General features: G+C 39.8%; 1 protein-coding gene across 2 annotated transcripts in view; it reads left to right on the top strand.

The window, feature by feature from the left end:
- The window catches only part of LOC137802221 (rho GTPase-activating protein 26-like), a 76,833-nt gene that overhangs the window by 39,198 nt on the left and 18,336 nt on the right, over positions 1-19,299 (top strand). For both annotated transcript variants that reach the window (XM_068599921.1, XM_068599920.1), the window contains 13 exons: positions 3,250-3,351; positions 3,474-3,584; positions 4,378-4,482; positions 5,098-5,227; positions 5,811-5,911; positions 6,958-7,052; positions 8,438-8,516; positions 9,583-9,619; positions 9,766-9,831; positions 10,914-10,988; positions 11,106-11,190; positions 11,998-12,056; positions 19,058-19,163. In XM_068599921.1, the coding sequence (XP_068456022.1) occupies positions 3,250-3,351; positions 3,474-3,584; positions 4,378-4,482; positions 5,098-5,227; positions 5,811-5,911; positions 6,958-7,052; positions 8,438-8,516; positions 9,583-9,619; positions 9,766-9,831; positions 10,914-10,988; positions 11,106-11,190; positions 11,998-12,056; positions 19,058-19,163 (1,151 nt within the window). The remainder of the gene's footprint in view (positions 1-3,249; positions 3,352-3,473; positions 3,585-4,377; positions 4,483-5,097; positions 5,228-5,810; positions 5,912-6,957; positions 7,053-8,437; positions 8,517-9,582; positions 9,620-9,765; positions 9,832-10,913; positions 10,989-11,105; positions 11,191-11,997; positions 12,057-19,057; positions 19,164-19,299) is intronic.

Raw genomic sequence — 19,299 nt, 5'->3', positions numbered from 1 at the left:
CCCACAGGCTTGTAATAAAAACCTATAGTGTAAATACATTATACACATTTTTTACTACATGTCTCAGGATCTCCCGCCTCTCCCATGATTATCCAAGAATCAAGGACTGAACCATCACTGCATGACCTCGATAGGAGATTAGAGGAATACATAATCCTGCCATAAATCACTCGGGGTGCCAGAGGCCAGCAGGGCTCCCTCATGGCGTGGCCAGTGTTGTCTTAGACTTACAGTGTGTGTAAATCATGTTGTACCTTGACTCAAAGTACAGGAGGGTATGGAAACATTAAACATATGTAAGCCGGTAGGTACACACAAGCATGTTAACTCAATATCTACAGGATACATATTACTTTAATTTGACTTTTTAATCACAATTTATTGCTCTCCTCAACTCTCTCAGGTTAAAGGATAAGTACCACACTGTACATGTTTGAGTGATCCCTTGCCCCGTGTTTTATAATATGCCATGTTTCAATGTGCAAATCTCCTCTCAGGCGGTCGTGTTGCACTCACCCTGTGCATGAGCCCTCCATGGGGAGCCCCGGGGGTTCCACTAATTCATGCAGTATTCATCAAGTGCATACTCTGCTAATCCTTCCTCTTAATGCAGGCCATTGTTTGATTGTACGTGGTGGCCAGATTAAGAAGTGAACGCATAATCTGTACAGTGAGGTCGCCATGAGCGATGTACTAATCCCAGTTTAGCCCTAAAAGAACTGAACTGGCAGCATCTTCGCCTGGCACAGTTCCACCTCGTCTTGACACAGTTTTTAGAGAATTACAGTGGATAAAGAACAGATTTAAGTTTAAAACTGCTCGTTATAGACAAATCTCAAATCTATTCACCGTGGTATTCACACAAATGAAGATGAAGCAGATATAAGTTTCATTGCACAAGTCACTTCCTTCGACAGCCACGGCCAGCATAGCTAGCGCAACACGACTTTTAAAGGTAACATGAGGCTGGCACCTTTGTGAAGGACATGGAGGCGGTGATGGAAGGCCCCTGTTTATGTACAAACAGATGAATTAGTCCTGCAACAACAATTGAGATATTTCTGCTACAGCTTCAAGGATTTTGTGTGACTAAGTGTCATGATTTAGGGTTGATTGTTAAGATTTGTCGAGGTCAACACACAATTAATGATTTATGTTACGATTGTTTTTGCTTTCCACTGATTAAGTCAAGGATAATATGATTTGTCCAACTTGGTGTTAAATTGGTGTTGTTTTTTTTTTGCTGTTTAAATGGATGGATCTGACTATTTCAGTCACCTTAAGCTCCATGCAGGACCACAATTAAAAGTATAGGACAAAATATACATAAAATATTATTATTATTTTTTCTCTTACTGGACTTTGGTACTGTGGTAAACTAAAAATGAAAAAATACCAATAAAGTAAATGTCTACAGAAGTTGTATGAAGAAACGGGCAGGGAGTGAACATGCATTGTTGGTTTGATGTGTCAGTGGGACGTCCTACTTATAACATGATGGAGCAGTGGAGTGTGGCGTGAACATCTATTTCAGCTGTCAAAAGTTTATCTGGTGGCAAGGCCTAAAGCCTGTATCAAAAAAGTTAATGTACTTGAATCCTGAGGGGGGAAAAAAAAAAAAATCATCCGTTAGCATCACACTGGGAAGAGATTGCCACCTGCTGGCTGAGAAGGGAAGTAACTTAAACAAATTTAAGTGCCTCTACCAGAGATTTGGTTAAAAAAAAAAAATACAAATAAGCAATTTCTGGAAAAACATTACATTCATACTGGTTGTGTCATTTGTATTTAAATTTGATTTGTGGCATTACTTCCACAAAGGAAGTCAGTTAATGAATCTTTCCGTTGTATTTTAATGTATTTATAGTTTAAATTGTGTCATGAACCCTATAATGAGGGACAGACAAGAGGGGCGGCAACAGCAGTCATGACGGCCGTGGTTTCCAGAGTAAATATGAAAGAAAGAAAGAAAGTCAAAGAAGCAGACTTAAAACAGAGGCCTTGTTGTTCGAGGAGCGTTCATCATCCCTGATGTATTCTGCAGCTGCTGCTGTCTGCTCCTCCTCTGGCACGCAGGACTCTTCTTGTTGTTGAAGCCGGGTTGGCAACAAAACCTGTGACTGCCCCAGGAGTTGACCTGTTGATCACAGCATTATTGATCCTGATATTATATCACTGTTGTCATTGATCTGGGAGTTTTATTTCCAAGAGAAAATGAAGTCACACAAACACAAATAACCAGACTGGACGACTGGCAGGTCATGCAAATTAAGTACATGACAGAGGAAGAAAATTCATCACATTAATGCAAAAATGTCAGATTTGCTTTATCATCGCAGACATTTCGGCGCCAATGAGCTTTCATGCGCGACGGTATGTCATCATATCGCTCAACCCTACTTTCTAGCATCAGTATAATTGAGATGAAAAATACAATATATATTGTCAACATTATCTGTGTATCGGTAACTTTGAAGTGCAACTTGTTGATAGCATTGAGGCATGTTTTCTAATTTTTGTCTATTCGATTAACTGATTAAAGTGTAAGAACCGAATGACGGTTAACAGCTAAAAACCCTTAACCACAATGTCCGGTCTTTTTATAGCTTGATTTGTCCACCAACAGGCCAGGAAAAACCCACATATGAAGTTCACATAGATGTAAAACAAAGAACGCTTCTCTCTTCTTGTTTTCATCCACATGTCCGTTTACTAATAGCCGTATCTCCCCCTTCCACTGGAATTAGATTAGAGTTCACTGATCCTAACATACGCTGAAGACCGTGGTCAGTAGAGAAACGACTGGCGCGTGGTTTTTCCTTTTCCTTTTTCAATTTTTCTCAGTATATTTCCGCACAGCAGTCTCAGGAAATACACACCCTGCTCTATCGCTCCCTGGTTTGTCATCCATCTAACCGTCCGTCTGTAACGTCAGTGACTTCAGCTCTGATGAAACGGTCTGTTGTTTAAGAGGCAGCTGTGGTCCCTAGAGGAGCTACCTCATATCAGACTCTCCAGAAGATGGAAGATATTATGTAAAAACTCAAATAAATTCACATTCAGTGAAGTTGACCTTGCATCTCGGACATTTTACCCCATCTGCACAAGGGCTTGGGGTGACTGCAGGTAGCCGTCACTGATCAAATCACTTGCAGGGACCATGTTGACGTGATCAGAAGTAGAAAAGATTGGTCTTTTGAGTTGTCTGCCACCCACATATTTGTTTTATTTTTGTTGTATCTGTTATAGGAAGCCAGAAAAAAGTATGACAAAGAGACGGAGAAGTATTGTGCAGTGCTGGAGAAACACCTGAGTCTTTCAGCAAGAAAGAAAGAGTCCCATCTGCACGAGGTAAGATGGTGTCTGTCGTCCATACCTGTCGTCTTTCTCCCGCTTGATCTGTGACATTTCTCATATTTCTCCATGAATATCTGTCTGTCTGTCACTTTTCCTAATATATTTCCTCCTCGTAGGCGGACAACCAGGTCGATACCGTACGGCAGCATTTCTACGAGGTCTCTTTGGAGTACGTCTTCAAGGTGCAGGAGGTCCAAGAGAGGAAGATGTTTGACTTTGTGGAGCCCGTAAGACACTTGTTTTTTTTTTGTCTTATATTTAATGTGTCTGTTTTTATTCTTTTCCCCAAAGTTGTTACACACCCATGCTCTGTTTCAGCAGTGGTATGTGTTAAATGTAATCCCTCTGTCCACGCCCAGCAGCTGCTTGCTACAAGCACACTCCTCTGTTGTTGACACACAGCAGTTTGGAGGTGGCGCTGCCTTGCTCCAGGCCTGACCCTCCATGAACCCTAAACATTTCCGTTCAAGCCCATCCCAAGCGCAAGCCTAACTAACTAACTAAACAGAATTCCCACTGCAATATGAATGCATGAATATATGAAATATAACAAGTTCTGTCAGCACAGACATTTGGGACACGATCAACTACATGCGCCCAAATTAACGAATTTAAGCTGAACATGAAATGCCGATAATAAATGGCTAATAACAGAACACGTAGGGCCTACTTAATCGTTTTGGGGTACATGTATAGCTGCAAATGAACCTCACCTCTTCCATGAATCTGCAAGATAAAACCTGTCTGTCCACTTTGTCTTCTCCTCACTCCGTTTCTATCAATCACTTTGTTCTCCTTCTGTACTTTCTCTCTTCGTCATGCACCTCGGCCTTTTCCTTTTCTACATTCTCTTATTTCCATTTGTCTTCTTCCTCTTTGCCTCCACGCTGCATCTGTATTTATTTCCCGTTGTCCTCATCTCCCTTTTTGTCCCATACTTTTTCTCCTTCCTTTTTGCTGTCTTCATCCTTTCTTCTTCCTTCATCTACTTAATTTTCCTGCTGGTTTTGTTTCCCGCAGCTGTTGGCGTTCCTTCAAGGCCTCTTCACCTACTATCACCACGGCTACGAGCTGGCAAAGGACTTCAACCACTTCAAGACCGATCTCACCATTAGCATACAGAATGTAAGGACACACACACACACACACACACACACACACACACACACACACACACACACACACACACACACACACAGCAGAAGGTCACACCATAACCTTCAGCAATGCACATAAATATACATGTATGCAATACAAAACAATCTGTCTGTAGAAGTATATGAATTAACAGATACAAAAAGTAAGTTCAAACATAAATTAGTGTCCATCAAGTTTTTATGAGTTTTGTTTTTGGAAGGGCTTTACTTTCTCTGCAGTAATCTTCAACTGAAAAGGCTACTTCACTTCACCCAAAATGCTACGTTCAAGCATTCATGTTGAAAGTTAAGGGCCATCGGAAACGACACAGAGGAAATATTTTAGAAGGCAGGAGATGTCTCAGAGAAAATAACCCTCCTAAAGTCAAAAAGGCTGCAGGTTGACAGGAGTTCAAAGGTCAAACAGTTACTCTGACATCTGAAATTGCAATCGAGACTGAAAGAACGTTCAAAAAACAAAGAAGGGACCAAAGAAGAAATGATGTTTATACAGTGACACTGTTGTTGCACGTGAGGCTTACTCAGGATCAGGCCACACAATGCAAGGCCTAAGGCGTGTGTTCCTCTGGGCTTGTGTTGACAGACGAGGAACCGCTTTGAGAGCACGCGGTCGGAGGTGGAGATTTTGATGAGGAAGATGAAGGAGAATCCACACGAACACAAGAGTGTCAGCCAGCACACCATGGAGGGATACCTGTATGTGCAGGAGAAGCGTACGTACTGACACACTTCTCTTTCGTGTGTGTGTGTGTGTGTGTGTGTGTCACATTTTTCTACGAGGGAACAATTCAGCAGCAATTTACATGTTGCAGTATCATGAAGACATGAATGAGTGTAGGAGTTGATAGGTGTGTAGGCGCAGAACGTGCATGGGCCATGTTGCTTGACATATATATACACACACACACACACACACACACACACACACACACACACACACACACACACACACACACACACACACACACACACACACACTATCAGAACAGGACAAACACACCATAATGAACTTATGGTTGACGAAGGCAAGTCTGATCTGTTGCAGACGTGACAGCAGCTCTGACCACGTGCTGTCACCATGGTAACCTATCCAGCACTAACGCAGGCATGACTAAGACTCTTTCTTTTTCCGTCCTCTTTTTTTTTCATTTCACCCGGTCTCTCCCTCCCGCCTCTGTCTCTGTTTTTTTTCTTCTGACCGTTTGACATCGCCTGTTCCTCTGTATTCTTCTCTTCTGTGGTTTCATTTGTAACCCTCCCTCTTCTTCACCCGTCACTTCTCTCTCTCCTCCTCAGGCTCGTTTGTATCTACCTGGGTGAAGTACTACTGTACTTACCATCGTGAGCCCAAGAGGGTCACCATGGTTCTGTTTGACCCTAAATCAGGAGGGAAAACGGTGAGTATCTTTGGCATTTACATATACAAGGTTACAGTGTCGGTAAACATTCATCTGCTCTTTATTTATCTATATGCAAAGGATCCACATGTGTTGAAACCCTCATACACGTGTCACTCCAGCCTATCATCATGTTGTCTGATGTTCAGTTGGTTCACACCCAGTTTATCCCAGTGAGCTGCTCTCCAGTCTCACACGTTTTTGGAAGTTTTGCGAGCAGAAAATTGTTAAAAATATTTTAATGACACTCCAGTTGATATGTGCATTAAGGAAAAAATATGTTTACTCAAACAAAACATGTCCTAATTAAAATAAATATTCAGAACATAAATCTGAAAGTTGGATAACTCCAGCTTCAAGATTCTTCTTTTATTTTGTTGACATATTTTTCTGATTTTCTAAAATGTTATATTTAAGTATGCAAAGCATTATTTGCATTATTTAATGCTAGTTTTTGTTGAATTTAAGATACATTTACATGCAAACTTACATGCAAAGTTGCCAACGGAAGGAAAAGTAGAAATGTTAGATCACAGAAAGACGTTCAGCTCCCTCACACTAAGAAGGCCAGAACATATGGAAGTTCATAGGGTCAATATGATGACATCAGACCTGGGCTTTAGCTTTTAGGGTTTTTTAGTTAGAAAATCAAACAGACTTGAAATGCTTTGCATGTGTATCAAATTTAAAGACGCAAATGTCTCACGGGCAGTGTGATAAGGTTCAATTTCCTTGATGAGACGATGCTGAAATTGTTTTTCAATTGCTTCTGTTTGTCTGAAAGTATTTCAACGGGCTTCACACTGGAAGTTAGACAAGTTGGAAAGCTCTCTGCTGCTTCGGTTGTTCCCCAACATTAGCGCAAGGAGAGTGAGTCTAATTATCCATAACGTACTTCTCTTTAAAAACTCTCCTCGGGTTTTACTTGATATGTTTCTACCATGTCCAAGAACACATCCGTCATCATCTAAATGTCATCCTCTGTGTGGTTATCCGCAGTTATGCGTACCTCAAAATGATACTAAAGCCTTTTTCTCTCGCGTCAGGGAGAAGAGGAGAGCTTCACCCTCAAGTCTTGCACCAGGAGGAAGACGGACTCCATAGAGAAGAGGTTCTGCTTCGATGTAGAGGCTGTGGACAGGTCAGTTAGAGTGTGATTAATATGATTTAATGTACAAATCACGGATCATGCTGACAACTGTAGTAGAAAAACACTTTCGAAAAAAAGACCCAAGCAAGCCGGGAAAGAGTTAAATACTTATGGCTTCACGGTTTGTTATAGGAAGTCATGAAAGCCTCGTGGGATTGCACATCAGTGAATGATGTCTGCATGTAACTAATTACAGCTACATTGCTCCGATCAGCCCTCCATTCAGCGGTTGGCATGTGGTCTTTTTTTTCCGTGGTGTAATTACAGCTGACAGACACATGGGGGTGCTCCGATGATTTGGACCCGAGGAGAGAATATGGAGGATGTTTGTCCTCTCATGCTCAGCCCCCTGGGGCTTCTCTTCCTATACTCCTCCTCCCCTGCCGACTTCTCCCTCCTGGCCCCTCCTCAACTTCAACCGTCCTCTATCAAATCAACTCACCTTTTCATTATCTCATCCACTTATTTCCCATTTCCCTTTTGATCTGTTATTCATATTACCGGAGTGTGTCGTGCGCATCTGTTGATGTGTGTTTGTTAGTTTGTTAAACTAACAGAAAGGAAAAAAAAAAACAACAACATTTGAAGTGCATTTTGTGAAAATTGGTTTCGTTTTGCGTGTGTTTGTGTGTGAGTGCACGTATGTGCAGAGTGAGGCCGTGCACATGGATCTGTAGAGGACCAATGGGAAACCTTTATCAGACTGCGATGGATGTGACTAATGAGGCTGTGTGTGACAGTGCGTGCGTGTGCAGGGTGATATATGTTTTGCTTAGTCGAAGGTATATGAAAAAAAAAAAATACACATATATATATATATATATATATATATATATATATATATATATATATATATATATATATATATATATATAAATAAATATATATATATATATATATATATATATATATATATATATATATATATATATATATATATATATATATATATATATATATTATTTTATTTTTTTTCAGGCTAAATTCTTTATTATTTTTAGTTTCTTTCATGGTATTCATCTGTTTATCCTGGAAGGCGGTATCCTATTCATGCCTTTGGCACACACCAATGATTATGCTTTTGCATACAGAGATCCTTTTACTAAACGTGGAGCAATAAGCCTGTTAAACAAATATTTACAATGAGGTGTCTCGCTACTGTTGGTAATAATAAGCTAAAATAATCCAAAAGATTTTCTTCAGGTGAGCCAGTTGTCGCATGTTTATCTTTTGTGTGCGTTAAACCTTTTTTTCTAGTTTTTAATACCCTAGGGCTTGATATTTGAGAAGCTTATGTGCTCTTTCTGTGTGTGTGTGTGTGTGTGTGTGTGTGTGTGTGTGTGTGTGTGTGTGTGTGTCTGTGTGTGTGTGTGAAGGGCGGGAGTGATCACCATGCAGGCTCTGTCGGAGGAAGACCGCAGGTTGTGGATGGAGGCCATGGATGGAAGAGAACCGGTAGGTTACCACGGTTACCAGTTTGTACTTGTGTGACACGTGAGTGAGGAGAAAAAGAGAGAGCATGTCAGCGAAGCAAAACAAGAGCTCCGACATTAAAGATGATTTTTTTTTTTTTCGTGTAGCAATGGTCCGTTTTCAGCATCCGTCCCTCTGCACACGCTGTTGGAGGCGTTCATGCTCCTCATAGGAAAGTTGAATGTCTCCTGAGCAGTTTGCTTTACGCCATCTTGATATGCAGCTTTTTTTTTTTTTGCCCTACGGCTGAAAGTGTGTTAGTGCTTCTTTCAACGCTCTTATTTAGTCAAACTCCTGTCTCAACACCTCCCTCATGCTTGTGTCTACATTCAAACTTGCAAAGGTAATCACAGTCAATAAAGCCACCGCGTGCTTCAACAAGCAGATGCTGAGCTCAGGCAATAGGTAGTAAAACAAGAAATGTTCATGTTTCACGTGAGCTCATTCTACCGTTGTTGTTGTCGTAAAGGCCTCCACCTAAATAGTCAATACGAGATCACCGCCGACCACAGCTGCACGAGGCAGCCACGCCAAGTCCAGTTCACACCGAGCCAGCCCAGGATTAGAACATGAACACACACAGTTTGAAGCCTTTGTATTCACCGTACTTCCTATGTTGGGGTCTGTTTATTGTTATTTTGATGTAGAACATTTATAATTCTGAATTTAGCCTCTTATTGATATGCTGTAATGATGTTATATGCTTCGATGTTACAAAGCTCAAGCATGTAAGTGTACACACAGCCCCAATTTAAACACAATTTTCACACCATTACAATAGGAACTGAAGTTATGCACATTGCAAAAAAAGACGACAATAAAAGTAAGATTTGTGTACTTTCCTCAATGTGAGTAGCAATGTTTTCTCATACATGGAATTAGCCCCATTCACTTTGTTTTATTTTTTTGGAAAATCTCTATAATAATAATAACATAAAATATATCAGTTGTGTTTTTGTTTTTTTTGGTGAAATGTTGACGTTATATGTGATGCACACATATATCCTGCCCTCATTAGTCTTAGTTGTAAAATGTGTTTATTTTGCAGGTATACAATCAGAACAGAGACAGCCAGGCTGAAGGCAGTAAGTTGCTTTAATTTATCTAAATTATGCTGCACTCAATTACACATATTCAAAATGTGTGTGTTTTCAGTATCTCCGTATTTGATTTTCGAACATTTATCTCATTTTGGGACTCAAAGCAAATTCTTGGTCTTGCTCTCCATCAGTGGCCCAGCTGGACGTGATTGGGTTCAGCGTGATGAAAAAGTTTATTCATGCAGTGGAGACTCGAGGTACAATGTCAAGTCACATTCTTGTGTTATTCTTTTTGTTCTGTGAATTTCTTGCTTCATTTGCATGATTCCCTTTACATTTCAGTTCAGGTTCAGGTCTGTACTTTTTACCTTCCAACTCAGTGGTGCACCGGATAGACAGCCAAGACGGGATACACAATTGCCGCAATTATTCGAGAGTCAAATATACTTGGTGTTCTCCACACATGTGAAAGTATAGACATGCGCTTCAGAAGCAAACAAGCAGCTGAAGAGAATCTCTTTGCTTTCTTTTTTATTCAGATATATTATAGATAGATGACTAGTATTTTAGAGATAAAATGATCAGTCGCCTCGTCCATCACCAGAAAATGAATTGGCCCCCGATGGATCTCACTGTGAGGATTTGCTACAGTCTGTCTTGTGTGATAGTAGATTCATTATCTTTGGCTTTTCGATTGTTAGTCAGACGAATTAAGTTATTAAGATATAGTTATTTTTAAAAATATATTTTCTGACCTTTTTTTTTTTTTTTTTTTTTTTTAGAAAAATCAGAAACCAGAATCAGAACTAAAAGATTAGTAAATGAATCATTAATTATAGCCTTAAATGAATACTACGTACTACAATAAGTGTGTTTTTAGAACAACTTGTAATAGAATGTATAATATACCAAACATGAAATATTACAAATCCTTAATGCTTTGAAAACTTGAGTTTCTATGAACACTAGCCATTAGTTATGTGGAAAGTATAATGACTATGTAAGTGAATCATGATTTTAATGAACTAGGAATGTTAAGAAGGCATGCAATGACAACTAAACACCCCATTACGTACAGTTGACTGGAAAATTATAATGTGATTTGCATATGTGCAGCGTGTATACATACCGTGCATGTAGGCGGACAACATACAGCAATCTAAACACAGTAACATTTTTACTGGAAGCTAATGTGAAACTGTGAACTCTCAATTATTTATCAAGACTTCCTGTTGCGGTGTGTGCGTTACAGGAACTAAATTATATACGCTGACCTTGACCAATGTTTCGGTCGGTCCATGGAATAAGAACAGAAGGTAACCTCTCCTCTCCTCTCCAGGTATCGATGATCAGGGCTTGTACAGAATTGTTGGCGTCAGCTCCAGAGTACAAAAACTACTAGGTTTTGCAATGGGTAAATACACAAATGCACTTATTTAGTCAAAACTGAACATTTTCTCTTCTGTAAAATGATGACTATCTTTTATTAATAATGAAACATTTCTTTTATCTTCATATGTTTTTCCATCAGATCCTAAGACATGTGCTGACGTGGAGCTGGAAAACACAGAGTGGGAGATCAAAACTATCACGAGTGCTATCAAGCACTATCTGAGGTTTGTGAGAAATGTTTATTCAAGGTATGAAAATACTTTAAAACGGCTTCACCGTAGTTATCAACCTGTCCTAGCTGGTTTCATTAACCAAATATTTGGTGTATTTTAACCTGGAAAAACTGTAGTAAATGGATTGATTGCTCTTTTAATGATGGATATTGAAGCAGTTTTCTTTCTCTTTTCACTCTGTACTTAAAAAAAAATGCATATTGTTGCTTTTAGTCTATGCCATTGCCTCTTGTATTTCTTTCATGCAATATTTGCTTATGATTTTTTATTTACATTTTCATTTCTCTGTAGGGATTGTTCGTCGCATTAATAATCATTTCCATTTTATATTCACACAGTCGGACACTGAATAGCAGTTGACGATTACACGCCATTTTTCGCTCAATAAGTGGTAATCAGTAAAAGGACTAGCGGTGTTCAAGCTGTGCTTAATCTACTGTGCCTGAATGGATCTGCACTGCGCTGCACACAACAAAAACACACAGGCAAACACACATTCACAGACAGACACGTTTGTGCACACACATGCACTTCACTCGCACATAAATGGGCAGCTTCTCAGAAAGGCCGACTATCCTCACATTTACACAACGCACACGTACACAATACCAGCATTCTGAGCTCAAGTCAGGCTTCATTGGGAACCAGCAGGAAGTGGTGAACTAAGATGGTGTGGATAAAAGACAGGAAGGAGAGCATACGGTCGTTAGATAAGGGTTCATCCAGAAATGTCCGGATTCATTGATTTTCACAAAGCACCATTTTCCAAGCAGACATTCTCCGTCTCTGTGTTTCCAGAGTTCTGCCTGCACCTCTCATGACGTACCAGTACCAGAGGAGCTTCATCAAAGCTGCCAGTGAGTTTTTTTTTCTCTCTCTCTCTTATTTGCCTCTCAAATGTGAGTCTGCAGTCTGCAGAATATAAAACAGATTCTCCTGCAGTTTGACCTTGTTTGAGTCCCTCTGACCATTTAAAGCACTGCAGGCAGCTATTCCGAGAGAACACATGCTGCACTATATAACGGACCACATGATTCACTTATGGCGCTTTCTGCTAAGCAGGAGAACCCTTAAGTAACCTTCTGTTTGTTCTTGATTCAAGATAAATTTGCATCGAGTCATACCAGTTTATGAATGGATGAAAGATGAATTGGAGGATTTTCATTTCTGTAACACACTGCCTGTCCAAAAAAAAAGTTCCAATCCAAAAAAAAATCACACACTAATATTTTGTAGGACCGCCTTTGCATTGTTTCGATAAGATTCTGCATTGTCACAAGCTTTATTTCCATGCAGTGTTGCATTCATTTCTCACCAAGATCTTGTATTGATGATGGTGGTAGAGTCTGACCGCTGCGAAAAAGCTTCTCCAGCACATCCCAAAGATTCTCAGTGGGGTTAAGGTCTGGACTCCATGTGTGAAAATGATGTCTCATGCTCCCTGAACCACTCTTTCATAGTTTGAGCCCGATGAATCCTGGCATTGTCATCTTGGAATATGCCCGTGCCATCAGCTAAGAAAACATCCATTGATGAAACAAGCTGGTCGTTGCTGAACCTGGTCGTTGCTGAAACTAGACCTGAGCAACTGCAGCAACCCCAGATCATAGCACTGCCCCCACGGGCTTGTACAGTAGGCAGTAGTAGTTAAATCCAGGTGGCCACTTTTTTTTTTGGCCAGGCAGTGTACTTATATTATAATAGGAATTATGTGTATTCTTTCTTCCTCTCCCAATGGATGTCTAAATGAAGCAGTTCCTAAAGCTTTCCTCCTCAGTTTCATTTGGCGAAAGAGAACATACATGACTGGTTTTGTGAATGAGGTCAGGACTCAAAATGAAACCGGTTACAAATAGATGGTTCACTTGCGGAGATAATAGAGTACCCACTGTGCCACCAGGTCACCTCTGTCTGTCCATTTGCTCTTGTCGACTGCTGCGTAATGCTGTGTGCGGCACACAGAATGTTACTGTCCAACTGCGTGAAGAGGTTTTTGCACAACATTTAGAGAGCCTGGGCAGTTTATCTAAAAGTGACAACCTAGTAAATATTTGGTTTGTTGGGTTACAAAGCTGTTGCAAAATATGTCTCCTTCTTTTCTTGGAGACAGATTGCCTAAATTCTCCAAAAGTTCTGCAATCATTTTAGTGCATTCAATTATTCTCATGTGGGTCTTGCGGGTTACAAAATAGATTTTTACAAGCACTAATTTATTTAGACTCTAAAATAGAGACTTGACATGAGTTTAGTGTGGTTAGGCCTGATTCGCTTGCCTTTGTGTGTTCTGGTCATTTTCGTGTTACTGTAAATATGCTAATAACAGATTACGTTGATAATTGGTCTTATACTGTAAATTCAGGTGTGGTTGAGTCTCGTCCAGTCTGCTGTGAAAAGTTACAGGATGTGTCATTGACCTGTTCCTTTGTTTGTCAGTAGCTAACTCCTTTTAGACAGCTGAGCTGGCGGAAAGGAACTCCAGGAAATGAGTGGGTTTCTGGCAACGCTACCAGGAAATGGCTCCATAGTGAGGCCAACTAGAGAGAAAATAAAAAAAGTGTGTTAAAGTGTGTATGAGGAGAGATCAGTACAGCATGGCAGTTTAGATTGCCATGGTAGGTTTCATACTAACTTGGACTACCCACGCTATAATGCATGGATACATATGGCTTTATAATTATCATAAAATATAGCATGTGCTTGCCAACTATTTATACAAGTTTACAGATGCATATCTCTCCTCCCGCCCTGATTCTTTCTTTATTTCTAACTTCTTTCATCTTGTTTTTCTCTGCCATTCCTCAGTTTATGTTGGTGTTTGCATTTGTGCAAATGCATATGTGTGTCTGCTCGAGTGAGTATGCTTTTGTATTTTTTCCCAAGACAGAATTTTGCAGAAGCAGCGGGGTGTTTTGAGGACAGCGTCCTTCGCTGAACTTTCAGCACTTCCCTTTCTCATCTCTCTATCCTCTCTAGTTGTTCCCACCACCTAATATTCCTCCTCCTCCTCCGCCTCTGGTTTGGTTTTTGCCGTACTTTCTCCCATGCCATGCTAATCTGCTTCAAACAGAGAGCTTTGTGTTTTGTGGATTGGTCAGCAGCTGCAAATTAAAAAAAAAAAAAAGAAATCTTTAGCAGCACTTGTGTTAAGTCAGGATAACTAATTTAACTCATTCATCATAAGTCATTTTCATGAAACACTTGGTGGTCTTTAAGACAAATTGCCTAAATTCTCCAGTCATTGCAATCGTTTGATTCTTCTCATATGAATCCTCGGTTGCTAGATACAGCAGAGACCTGGACAGAAAGACGAGGAGGAGGTTCCATTTGGTTTGCAGATATCTGCCTCAGGCATGTGCCGGCAAGAAAACACACACACACACACACACACAGTAATTATTCTGTCTGGAGTCATTAAGATTTGCTGGCATTATCTCCAGCTCATGAATTCATACATTTTCTTCTCATATTTCACCCTATATATCTATTTGTTTGCTCCACCTCCTATCATATCGGGCTTCATTTTGAACTTTATAATTGTCGTTTTTTTTTTTGTAATTACTAAACAGCTTTTACTTTCTGAAACCAACAATCTACTTCATTCAGTGATTGGTCCGCCCCCCTTTTCCCTTCTTCACACAATAATTTCTATCACTTTCTCTGTGTACAGCTGATTGCGTTAGAGGCTGTCTAATAGTTTGCAGCACTGTCCCCATTTGTATGATTCCTTGTGACTCTTCTCTGTGACGGCAGTCTTCAAGTGTGGACATCTGGAACAAGTATAAGAACATTTGCCTTTAGGAATAGTCCGCATGAGTTGATTTCAAGCACACCCTGGCCTTTAGCAAAGTAGCCTGGACGCCCTGCGAACTAGCTTCGTCCTCCAGGTCCTCCGAGGGCAACCCAAGGCCAGACGGGATTTGGGTCCATGGTCTTCCATCAACATAACGTGTTTGGAGTACCTCCAGAGAGGCATCCAGGTGGCATCCATCAGGAGCCTGAACCACCTGAACTTGCCCTTGTTTTAATATGTCTTTTAATAATATCTTATCATGTCACAGCTAATCGGTGGCATCGCTCCCAACAATAGAAAAACCGTCGTCAATAATTTAGACTGCTTTGTGTCCATGAGTGCATGTAATTAGTGTTTTGTTGCTCTGAGCCAGGTGGTGTAATTTCAGCCTGCATTTAAAACAGAGGTTTTTGTGTATAATTATTCTTGGCAGCTCTCAGGATGTCTTTTAGCTTGTCGAGGAACAGATTACACGAAACAGGACACTGCAGACAAAGACAAACACATACCCCTGATTCAGATACATCCATCTAATCGTGATGCATACAGATTTATCACTCAGTCCATAAAGTTTGATACGTGCTATTGAAATGAAATGCCTTCTTTACATGCCAAGGTTGCTGTCAATAAACACCTTAAGTTTTCCTGCAGCTATCTAGAGTTATTGGTTATTTTGCTGATGGAAACTGTGTCCAGGATTTTAACTCTGGAGTAGCCATTCCTTGCCTTTACTTGCTAGTTTAGAATGCAACTAAATGTGTGTTTTTTTTCCGAATGGTCTCGGAACATTTAAGTGACAGGATGTATGTGGGAATGAGCAGTCTAGCATGTTGACTTAAAGCAGTATTGATTGATTTAATTGGCCACTTGGGCGATGCAGAGCAGTCTAAGACACAGCACTGACATACTACCACCTTCTGATGGGATAGTGTCGAGAGTCTGAGAAGGATTTTCTGTCGGTTTGTTACTCCAAGCTACACATTATATGTACTCATTTGTTAATATAAACATATTGATGAGTGAGTGCAGCTTTAATGCGGCATGCATTTACAGTAGATTGCTGGAACTACTCAGAATTAATCAAGCCTCAAGCTATTCTTTTAGAACAATTACTCAACGGTATCCTTCATGATTTGATTGTATTTCACCAGTCACGCTGCAGATACATTAATCACAGGTGCTTGGTCAGATTTTGCAGCAAAATATCTCAAATGTAAAATACTTTTTTGCAAAATTTGCCTTAAAAAATGTAAGTCGTTTGTTTTATTGTCTATGTATGACTCTAAACTATATGCTAATCTGAGCATCCAAGCAGGATGCTAAAGATGAGATATTTGATATACTGCACCGACCAGGAGATGTCCAGTATGAATAATGAATGATAAGAAAGTAGAACAGGTGGTGTTTTTTAGAATCAGTCAGGGTTCAACAGATTCTTGAAGTAATGCACGCAGTGTGTGGATGTGCACGTGTTAGCTTTCCTGACTTTGATTGTAAAAGTATGTACCCATGCATAGTCAAAATCCCCTCTTGCTCAAAAGAAGCAAAGTGTTGATAAAGTGAGAAGCATACTTGTTTTTTTGTCAACTTTTTCAGAGCCAGAAGGGTTTAGGGAGGTGGAATTTTACACAAATGTATGTAAATGTAAGTAAAAAAAAAAAAAAAGTCCATAAAAACTGGCATCTTGGCCCAGTTAACCTCATAACAGGATTATTGGCCAGTACCATGAATGGGCTTCAACCTGGGTTAGATTGTTTTGGCAAATTATAACCAATACATATTGGTGGATACTGGAAGTCCTGATCATTTCTAAAAGCACATGTGACATCCTTTTTTTTATTCGACCATTTAAAAGTTTTCCATCACGGTGTCACCATGCTGTCTATTGAAGGTACACTCTGTTCAAAGTGCATTACACTTACATCCAGTCAGCAAAATGTAGTTTTGCAAAAAAAAAGCAGGTTTTATTCTGTTCGAAAGTTTATTTTTGAATTAATAGATTGGTATGTGATTTGGTGGCTGCCAGAAAATGCTCAGATTCTCTCAGCCCGGTGTGATCACCTTGTTGTGAAGTGTTCAGTTAAATTGACGCGTCTGGAAAACCAAACGTGCATGTATGACAACTAGAGAGGATATGCATGAATTTGGACTATATATTGCATATGTGTATGGCTCCTTGTATGTCTTTGTCTGCAGGTGTAACTGTATCCAGATGCTTGAACCTCACCAGTATGTTAAAAGACCAAACATAAATTCTGGCGACATAGTTCATTTATATGTTGTCTGAAGGGCTGGAATTCAAGGTGAAAGAGTAAAAGCGGCTTTAGAAGGTCATCCATCGTCTGTGAAGTGATGAATGAGGTAGAAGCTTTTATGATGAATTACTTCTCCTTGCTGTAATCGCCTGTGACTCAGCAACATACTGACTACACTATAGGGTCCCAACGACATTCAGCCTGTGTTTTGTGCTTGCCTTTTGCTTTTTGACTCATCTCAGCTGCTGGTTTGTGTGTTTATAGTCTGTGAATGTGTGTGTCTGCATTACCTCGGTCTATAAATAATGCAACAGATATTATTGTTTTTAGTGATTTTCTTTTGATTTAGGTATAAAATCAGCTAATGAGCTAATTGCCTCCAGGCTTCAGCTCTATTTAATGCACCATTTGGACTGAAAGTGATAATTTCATGAAATGCTTTCCGAATAATTTTTTGTTGTTTTATATAATTAACTACTTCATGATTTTATTAGTTTTTTGATTGTGGAAGTTAATTTCATGGCCTAGTGTGTTTGGAAAAATGAGGATAAAAAACCTCAATTGCTTTAAATTCACTGTAGAATAAAAACATTTATAATAGTGTTAAACTGTTTTCTCAAAAAAAGATACACAAAAGCATTTTACACACATTGCTGTACATGCATTTTCCGTATAAGGTTTGAAGTAAGGTGTGTGTGTGTGTGTGTACTTAAGTGGTGGACACCAAACAAAGAATGCATAATAGATAACCATGTGCGCTGCTGCGTGCATCTGTTTCAAGGTATGTATAGACACATGTGTACGTGTGAATGCATGCCTGCTATAGGTATTTGTGTGAGTGTGTGCGTGCGACTTACTAGTTACATGTTAGTCTGTCTGCATGCATCTACTGAATTATTTTCTGTGTATGAATGTGCACATGCTTGTTAATGCTTGGTCTATATTTAAGTTTTGATGTGTGTATTTTTTAGCAGCTATGTTAGTTGGTATAAACATGTGTGTCTGTCTATGTGAGATGCTCTGTCATTTGCAAATTAATTGCCTGGCGCTGACAGCCAGGCCCTGAGGGTTGATCTAATGTGAGTCTGCTGTCATCTCTCAATCGACTATCTCTTAAGCCTTGACTTATTATCGTCATCCATCAACAATGGGTCTCTCTGCCGGCCTGCTTGTCTACTTTGCACTTCAGCCTGTTAATCCCCAAGACACACAGCTTTCCCACTTGCAACAGCGTTGACTACATTTCTTCATTGGTCTCTTTTTTTTCATTGTACCTTTCATGTGGAAAGAAATATTATTTCAGTCTGTCGCAAGTGTTATAATTGCTTTATATCTGATTCAAAACAAAAGCATAAAGCTGGTGTTAATCTGTAGTTTGTTTCTCATTATCAACAAAAAAAAAGTGTGGGAGAGATTTGTTGACAATAAGAAAAATAGAGAATATTTCCAGCCTTGTCCCAATCTGCACCGGAAGAACTCCGCTTAACACAATCACCAAATCTGAGGGATATTTCACTTGAGGTCCTCGTACGTGATTCTTCTCATTCCTTAGCTCATTTTTACAAAGTATGACTTACTCATGTGTCTCTCCAAGGTCTTTCAAATGTCCTTTTTTTGTGATCGTTTGAAACAGGAATGAATAGACAGGTTGCATTCCAGTAATGGAGAGTTTAGATGACCTGTTTAGTGTTTATTTCTGCTCCTTACCTGTATGTGTCAACAAAGGACTAATCAAATGTGACACTATTAAGTCCTATGTATTCACCAGTCTCTCTCTGTCTTTGTCTTTCTCAACGTCTATGCGTCTTTCCAGAGTTGGACAACCAAGAGGCTCGGGTGACAGAGGTCCATGCGCTGGTGCACCGGCTGCCTGAGAAGAACAGACAGATGCTGGAGCTGCTGATGAAACACCTGTCCACGTAGGTTGAGATATCACACGCATAGACAACCGCATCACTTATTATCATGCTTTATTAGAAATCTAGCCCCTCAGAAACAGCACAGTGTATCATTTTTTATCAGTTATGATGTTGTGTTAACAGCAATAGCCAACTC

The sequence above is a fragment of the Clinocottus analis genome, unplaced genomic scaffold (genome assembly GCF_023055335.1).
Source record: "Clinocottus analis isolate CAN_PGR_092001 unplaced genomic scaffold, fCliAna1.0.p SCAF_5, whole genome shotgun sequence".
Classification (NCBI taxonomy): domain Eukaryota; kingdom Metazoa; phylum Chordata; class Actinopteri; order Perciformes; family Cottidae; genus Clinocottus; species Clinocottus analis.
Note: the sequence above shows the minus strand (reverse complement) of the source record. Positions and strands in the feature narration are given on the sequence as shown.